The 9,095-nt window shown below is 33.8% G+C and overlaps 1 protein-coding gene across 2 annotated transcripts; it reads right to left on the bottom strand.

Annotated features, from left to right (window-relative positions):
- Positions 1 to 252: 252 nt before the first annotated feature.
- Positions 253 to 3,343, bottom strand: LOC140861254 (G-type lectin S-receptor-like serine/threonine-protein kinase At4g27290). Of its 2 annotated transcripts, none has more exons than XM_073264247.1 (6): positions 1,987 to 3,343; positions 1,591 to 1,862; positions 1,308 to 1,518; positions 978 to 1,215; positions 747 to 897; positions 253 to 661 (listed from the first exon to the last, which is right to left on the bottom strand). In XM_073264247.1, exons 1-6 carry the CDS (start codon positions 3,287 to 3,289, stop codon positions 356 to 358), a joined length of 2,481 nt encoding a protein of 826 aa, XP_073120348.1. In that variant the 5' UTR covers positions 3,290 to 3,343; the 3' UTR covers positions 253 to 355. The 2 variants fall into 2 exon arrangements, with proteins under 2 accessions (XP_073120348.1, XP_073120349.1); XM_073264248.1 differs by having other exon boundaries at positions 472 to 661; positions 736 to 897.
- Between the last annotated feature and the right edge of the window lie 5,752 nt (positions 3,344 to 9,095).

Genomic DNA, 9,095 nt, shown 5'->3' with positions numbered 1-9,095 from the left:
AAGTATCATAATCTTTTGTATAAAAATATTATGATAAAGCTAATCGCCTGCTTATTCTAATTTTTACAAAGTGATTCATTATGATATTTTGGTACATACCACTTATTTGTTTTCCCACTTTTCATAATTTATAAATGTATTATATTTTGCGATCATTCTCCAAGTAACCAATAAAAAGATTAAAAAGAACAACAAAGAAAAGAAAGGTTTTTATCAAATGTATCAGATCGTATAATGTTAAACAATGTACATTTTCTTTTCAACTTTACCCTAAAAAAAAAACTGCAGTGCATGACTGAATGTGCTAATTGCTAAATGAACGCCTATGGGTAGTCTATGCTATACAAATTGTTTCCTATCTTGCTTCCAGCAATGTAATGGTGACTCCATTTGCTGAAATCGTTGCACTCGTTCTAGCTGAACTCTGAGCAGCAAGAACTTCTCTTTCAGTGAAGAAACCAGGTTGTTTGGGTGAAGGAAAGACGTCTTCGCCGCTCAACATCATTACCACAGTGGACATGCTCGGCCTATCTTTTGGATTTTGTTGCACGCACAAGAGACTAACATGGATCGTCCTTAGCAGTTCGCAAAAGTTAAATGGTTCGGCTAGGCAAGGATCGACCAGTTCCAGTGACCTCCCTTCTTTATGAAGTGTCCATGCCTGCAAAATGTAGTACATGAGAAATTAATTCACTTGATAGTTTTCATAATGATAGCCAAAAGAAATAACAGTACATGATCTGTACATGGCCGAGTAGGTTGAGGCTGTGATCAGTGTGGGTAAATCCTCTGTTACTCATTCCCTTCACGATTTCAAGAGCTAGAACGCCAAAGCTGAATACGTCTGATTTTACAGAGAACAGACCATCTATTGCATATTCTGGGGACATGTAGCCACTGTAATAGAGTATTAGCCAGAAAACAATGTCACAAGCAATGAAAGACCATTAATAACTAGCGGTCTTTTGAATACTTACTATGTTCCAATAACTCGGCGAGTCTTAGCTGCTGTCTCATCCCCTCCAAAACATCTAGCTATACCAAAGTCTGATATCTTTGGGTTCATGTCAGAATCTAGCAATATATTGCTAGCTTTGACGTCTCGATGGATGATTGTCAACCTGGAATCTTGATGCAAATATGATAATCCCCGAGCAATTCCATTTATGATATGGAAGCGTTTTGGCCAATCAAGCACACTGCTTTTCATTGGATCTGTCACATAAATGATGCAGCATTTAATTTTGTTCAACTTTTGCAGAATGAAGATGTCGAAAATGTTGGCAAGAGGCTTAACTGTTACGTACCAAATAGAATCAGGTCCAGGCTTTTGTTGGTCATGTACTCATAAACCAGCATGTTCTCTACTCCTTGACTGCAGCATCCTAGAAGCCTCACTAGATTACGATGCTGGAGTTTAGCAATGCAGCTCACTTCATTCTTGAACTCGTCTACTCCTTGATGCGACGTTTGAGACAGGCATTTGACAGCAATTTCTTTTCCACCTTCCAACAGGCCCTGAAATCAGAATTTACACAGTTAAAATCTTTGGGTTTCGCTAGGTATCACTTGGCAAATCTATATATTTACCTTGTAAACAGGTCCAAATCCACCCTCTCCAATCTTGTTGTGGATTGAAAAATTATCAGTGGCTTTGATTAATGAGTTGAGATCAAACATTGGCATCCCTAGTTCTCTGTCATGGCATTCATCTTTCTGATTTGATGAAGAAAAGAATCTCCCGACAAGATGATCGCTCTTCCTCATTTTCTTTAAATATAGCATCAGGCTCAGGCCTAGCAGGATCATTCCCCCTACCAGGGCCAAAATCACCACAAGTATGCGTTTCATTCCTTTCGAATCTGTGGCAGAAAATAAACAACCCCACATTAGAAGAAACTAGTTCGATCTCCCCCTTTTCATTTCTACTTCCATTAACGAATAAGAAGCCAGCTTAAAATAGAACAAACTCAGTAAAATTCTTACCAGTCTCAGAAGAAGCCACTCTAATGTAAATATCTTCTCCTTGAGGATGAGGTACCATTCTGATATCCACAAGTTCGCCAAACCAAAGTAAACACCCACTTCCTCCTTTACTTATATCGAGACTCGCATAAGCCATACACGAGCAATTCTTTAAACATAATGCCCCACAGTCTTCAAGATTTATGCTGGAGTTAAACCAAGAACCTCTTGTATCCGGCAACTTAAGACCCGAATACTTCAAAAACGCGTCTCCTTTCGAACAATTCAAAGGCGTCCTTCGTACACATCCTTTAGACCAATCTGTCCTCTCCCACCCTATTGGATCTTTCGGCACGAATCTATCCAAACATCCACACAGAGGCGAATTCACAATGTTACAACTACCGTGCACGCCACAAAAACCATATGCATCACAACTATCTGTTGGTGACGTGAGGTAAATAACCCAACCTTGTCTTTCGTCGACCCAAGTCCACCTTTGTCCAACACCACTCTCATTCAACATATATCTTGAAACAACCAAATGGTTTAAAAGCTCATAATGATAGTAAATCTCGTCCTTGTTCACGACTACTTCGAAGCTATAAATAGTATTTTTTCGCACATTCGGCACTCCACTAAAGCCTTCACCATTCCAGGCTCCACTTCTCAACTGCAAAGCTTCTCCCTTCTTTATTGTGAGCTGCGGATAACCAGAAGGATCACAATGAAGCGTATAATCTCCCGTACTTGGATCATCATAGCTCTTCCAGGCCGAAAGGTAGACCTCTCGACGAGTTACAAAATTCCAACCAAGCTTCATCCCAGGTAATAAATGATCAGTGGGATGCTCAAAACTCTGCCAAATGAAATTCTCCGGGTTGGGATTATTTGATTCTTTAACCACGAGGTTCCCTGTGTCGAGCAACTGTGCTACTGGATTCTGCACTGTTTTCGACGAATTTGAAGACCAAACGACACGGTTCGACTCATCAATAACGGCCAGGAACCCTGTCTCGGTGATTTTAAACATGCCTGATGCATTATTCGTGAGTGGAGTTTCCCTGTTGGCGACCCATACCACAGTTTGTACTTTGATTTTATTGTACCATATGCCCACAAACCGATTCTTGGAGTTTCCAGGAGAGAAAAATCCCAACACGAAGTCTCCACCAGATGAAACCAGAGTATCACCATCTTTCAGAACCTGAACTGGATTTAAAATGTCCATTGCTTGGAGCATCCTCGGCACAGAAAGTAACGAGATTATTGTTGCAACAAAATGCAAGAACATGCAGCTTTCATTAATCCATCTGGACTTCATGGTTCTTGGTCTCCTCCAGCTAGACAAAATTCTTTATAACCGAAAAACATGATCGACAAAATACAGGTATTTCTTATTCAGACTTGGTTATATATGCTCGGTGAATCCTGAAAATTCACTGTTGCAATGGACCAGAAATTCTTATTTGATTTCTTCCTGCTCGAATTTTTTTTTATAAAAAAAATAAATCCAACTTCATTTTCCTAGTGGGACAGGACAATAAAAAGTCCAAAAAGACGGCAGAAAATTCAAACAATTTGGGTAAGTTGTTTTAGGTTTTAGTCTTTAAAATAAAATTTAAAGAAACAGTCAAGTTTTTTTCATCCTATTTTGATCTTCGGTGTCATTTGTTTCCCTTCATTTTTTGTTTATATTTATTTTAATACGTGTAATCTAAGTTTATATTGACGATACTGCGAATATGTTTCACTATGAATTGGATCGATTCGATTAACGAGCTCTAATAATAAATACTTACCTGGATAGGAACCGACCATTGTTGTATGTTGATACTTAAAAATTATTAACTTAGATAATTGTGGCATAAGAATTCTTGGGTATGAAAAAATCTTCACGAAATGAATGCTCACGAGATAATAAAAACAATAATTAAGTGAACTGATAACAATTGAAGTTAGGGGTGCAATCGAGTCGAGTCGAACTCGAGTAGCATACTACTCGAGCTCGAAAATTATATATATATATATATATATATATATATATATATATATACTTGATCCTCGCACCCTAGGGTGCGGGGAATCCGTGCACACCCGTGCTCAAAATAATTCCGATTGACTTGAAATTTTTACGGTAGGATCGTTTTAAATTCCTTCTATTAAACCTTCAAAAAAAAATAAAAATCCTTCTATTAAATAATTTTGATTGGAACACTTACTGTACATATATATTTTTTAACTAAAATTAATAAAGTTGAAATCCGAGCAATAATTGCTCGAATTTCAACCCTTATTGTTTTTTTAAAAAAATATTTTTTGGTGAACAGGTCAAACCGAAGATTGAGGAAATCCAAAGAATAATTCCTCAAACTCACATAATTTTTATTTTTCTGAAAGGTCAAACTCACATAAATAAATATGTAAAACCCCCACATATTCTAATTTTTGCAATATTTTATTAAATAAAGCATAAATAAATAAAAAAAAGCAAAGCACAATAGAATTGGGACAATTTGAAAAATAACCTTCTTTTAATTTTTACTTAGATTTTTGACCTTTTTATTATTTTATTTTGTAAACTAACCTTGTAAATGAGTTTTAATTTAATATATGTCAAAATTACCCTTTAAGTTATTTAATCTCAATTAGACTAATCATCTAATATCCCTAATTTTCCCTTCTCAGCATTGCTTGCCGCCTCCGTGCAACTCCTCCTTTCTTCTTCCATTGTTTTAACCTTCTCCCTTTTTTAAATAAATAAATAAATAAATAAATTTCCCACTCTTAAATTTCTGCACCTTCCATTTCTCCATACCCAATGTACTTATGTTTTTTATAAAAAAATTAATTTTTCGTTATTTTTTATATTTAAATAATTTTTATTCCTTTGATTTTTTTTTTATTTTTGGTGTCTATTACTTTGTTTTTAAATTGTGTGAAGAACCGACATCATAATAAATTAAATAATTAATGATGCAAAGAAATTGAGTGGATTTATTAAGGATTTCTAGCTATTGCAATGCAATAAATATCAAACTTGACATTTTGATGATTTTGTGTTTCTATGATCATCTTTGAAAATTATAAAAAAAAAAATTTAATTAATTTTTTTTATGTGTATATAAATTATCGATAAATTAAACATTTTCAATTAAAAATAATACTGTTGGTGAAATACCTTAATTAGTGGATTTGGTAAGGAGAAAAGTCATATTAATAAATTAAAATTATTAAATTTTAATTATATATGTAATTATAGCACAAATCATTAAATTTTATAACTCTTTACTTTGGCAAATCGGCATATTTAAATTGCCATCAAATTAAGAAGGTCAAAAATCTAATATATTTTAAATTGTCATCAAATTGAGAGGTCAAAAATCTAATACTTAATAATGAGAGTCATTATTACTACTATAAAAGTATGAATATAGGGGCAAAGTTTTACATTGTGTATATACATATTTACCCTTTTATTCTATATAAAGGGGATAATAATGAGGGTTATATTTGTAAAATTACAAAAAAGATAGGGACAAAGATGTAAAATGCACAACACAATAATTTCACCTATAAATTCTATTTTAATGGTCTCTATTTAATTCAATAACTTTCACTTTAGTTTTATCCTATTATTAATTGTGTCAAATATTTGTCATACATATAATTTATATATTTTTTCTCTTTAGTCCATGTAATTTGAAATATTCTAATATAAATTTCTTAATAATATATTAATATTATTTAATCAAGAAACAGATTATTTTCATCGAACAATAGTATATTGGTATAAACTATTGAAAATGATTTAATTGGTACATAATCAATTTATAAAGTCAATTTTACCATTTATCTACATTATTTTAAAGTCTAATATTTTTGTTAAATTAAAATAGATACACATTTGATTTTTCAAAATTATTTTACTAATAGAATTATAAGAATAAATTTATATTTATTTAAATTTTATATTATAAACAATAGATCGTACTTATTGTACGAAACATTGTAAATATTAATTAATACAAACATGTACATACACATTACACATATATATAATGATTGATAAATTATATATTCAAAAATAATATATATTAAAAATATATAATAAAAGATATTTTTAGGTTTATCTATGTTATAATATTATTATTTATATTAATCAAAATAAAAATGATATATATGTGTGTGTCTTTTCATTTATTATCTACAAATTTTACGTTGAATACTTTTTTGTATACATGATATATAATCTTCTTTTTATAGTATAGTAATAGTAATTAGTAAATATGAATTTATATTTACAATTATAATTAGTATAATAATTTAAAAGAAAAAAATATGTATGTAGTTTGTTGAATCCGACATTTTGGTGATAACAAACAACAACTCATTGTATAGGAATGTGCTGCTAATCTTTTGTATTTCAAGAATCTACTACAACTCCTACCGGAAGCTTGTCAACCGCCTTTGTCTCTCGACCGGTTGCAGTCACAAGCCTATCGACTGGTTATTCAAACCAGCAGAGGATAAATCTATCTACCGGAAGAATGCCAACTGCTTATCAAGATATCTCAAGACAAATACTTGTGACAAGACGTTCATTGCAAGATCTTTTATCAAAAGCAGAACCGGCGTATCAGAAGATCTGTTGACTCTTGCATCGAGACAACAGGTTGCACTAAAATGGCAAAAACGCAGAATGGCTACAGATAAAGCATTCGACCGTTTATACCAGTTTTGGACCCTGGAAGTTGTCTGCATTTAAAGAAGTGTACGATCTTCATACAGAATCATCAATGCATTTATGAAGCATTAAATGTGCATTCAATGCAGCATCAGAACGTTCAAAATAAAGACGTTGATGATTGACCTATATAAAGAGAAGATTGTTCAAGAAGTGACAAGAAGAAGACAAGCAACACGAAAAATCTCAATCAACTCAATCACTTGAATACTATCAGAAGTCCTCATCTGATATACTGAAGCAATACTTGAGCACACTTACAAGATCATTCACTTGCTGCTCAAATAAACCCTCGCCTACAGTTTACATATCTGATCTTCAAGGATCATCCTAGGGTTTCCAAGCCTCTCGACCGCTCTGCAGTTTGAGAAGCTCAACCGGACTGTATTCATTATTGAAGAGACTTGAAGCTACTCTGAAAGCTTCCACCAGTCTGATAAGAACTGAGAATCTTATCTGTGTAAATCTAGGAGTTTCGGATTAGGCATTGGATAAGTCCTAAGTCTGAAGTGGGTGTATTGCAAGACGTTGTAATAACCAAAGTCTTCTAGTGAATTTGTAACACCCGTTATTTTTAATTACATAAATCCGCGTGCATAATTAGGATATTTAATTATTTAAATTTATGATTTATGGGTTAAATAATTATGTGAATTATTTATGCATGATTTAATTTATTTTTTAAGCATTTAACCCATAATTAGTAATTTTTATGATTTTTAGTATTTTTATTATTTAATCGCGTAGACGGGACCGTGGACGGACGAGATGACAACTTTCTAGCCAAATTATTTTATGAACCTTTTTGGAGCCTTAAAATATTATTTTGAGTTTTATTATCTCAAAATTTTAAGTATTTAATTTTATTTAATTTTAGGGGTCATTTTTATCCAAAATTAGTCAGAATATTGACTTCTTAGTATTTTTAAAATTCCCCTAAATTAATAATTCGAGATTTTTATTTTGTTATCAGATTTTTAAAGTTATGATTAAGAGTTTAAGTTATATATTTAATATTTAAAACCTTTTATATTTAATTACTTAACCTATATTTTTATTTAACACAAAAATAAAACCTAATCAACCTAAAACCCTTCTAGCCGATCACTTTTTCCCCCCATCAGCCGTCACTTTCACTCCATCTTCTTCTTCATCGATCTTCAACCCTAGGAACTCCATAGAAGGTCGGTTTCAAGGTTCCAAGCAAGCCAAGGTCGTCCCGTCGTCCCGGAGTCCTTCCTACACGTGTTAAATCCATATTTACGGTGAAAGGCATGATCTTTTTCTCATTTTTTTTTACGCTATATCAGTATATATATCATGTAAGTTAAGGTAGACTTCTAAATCTTTTAAGTATTTTTTTTCAGAAAAATCGATGTAATGTTGTTGTTTGTGCATTGTTCTTCGATTCTCTATGCATACTCACGTTTTTCCTCTCCATGCTTGGTTCGGGGCTGAGGGTTCGGTCAGGTAAGGTCCTAGGGTGCCTAAGGATCGAGCCATGGCAGGGCTTTGGGCTGGTAAGGGCTCGGCCGAATGATTTTGAGCTAGAAAGGTGCAGGGGCGCAGCCGAGAAACAGTTTAGGGTTTTGGGTTGCAGGGCTTCGGTTCAGTGGTTGGACGTGCATGGGGTCGGGGGCTTGGTGGAGTTCGAACCGGCAGGACCCTGGGGAGGTCCTGCCGGCGGCGCTCCGGCCGGTCGTGGCCGGAGCAGGGCGGCAGCAGGCGTTGAAGGCCTGCTGCCCAAGTCTCGGCGGCCGAGAGGGGTAGGTAGGCTAGGGTTTCGGGTTCTAGGGTTTGAGGGTGTTCCGGGTCGGGTCTTGGGTCCGGGTCGGGTCTAAAATAATATGGGTTAAGTTAAGTGGGTTCGGGTCCGGGTTATTTTAATTGGGCTCGGGTATTTTTATTTTTAAGTTTTTAAGTTAATTAGGAGTTAAATGGACTAATTAAATTCCCAAAAATTTAATTAGTACCATTTAATTTATTTGGGTTACATTAAATTATTTTGGGTTATTTTATTTATTTTTGGGCTTTTAATAATTTTTATTTAAATTTTTAAGTTGGCCAGAAATTTTTATGGGCTTGGGAGCCCATGAAAGTTATTGGGCCTGTTAATGGGTTTTTGGGCCCATTGGGCCAGAGTCAGTGTTATTGGGCCTAATTTAGTCTTAATGGGCCAAGTCTTAAGTTAAGTTAATGGGCTTGAGTGAAGAGCCAGCAGTCCAGGACCATCCATGAGAAAATTGCATGTGTCCTGATTATATATTTAATTATTTTTATGCATTTAAGTTATTTTAATATTTATATGTTAGTAAGAAAATTAAATTAAATATATATGAAGGACACACAATTTATTTAAGTACATGCATTCATGAAATCAATT

This window comes from Henckelia pumila, chromosome 4, assembly GCF_033568475.1.
Source record: "Henckelia pumila isolate YLH828 chromosome 4, ASM3356847v2, whole genome shotgun sequence".
In the NCBI taxonomy this organism is placed as follows: domain Eukaryota; kingdom Viridiplantae; phylum Streptophyta; class Magnoliopsida; order Lamiales; family Gesneriaceae; genus Henckelia; species Henckelia pumila.
This window is presented reverse-complemented; position numbering and strand designations above follow the sequence as displayed.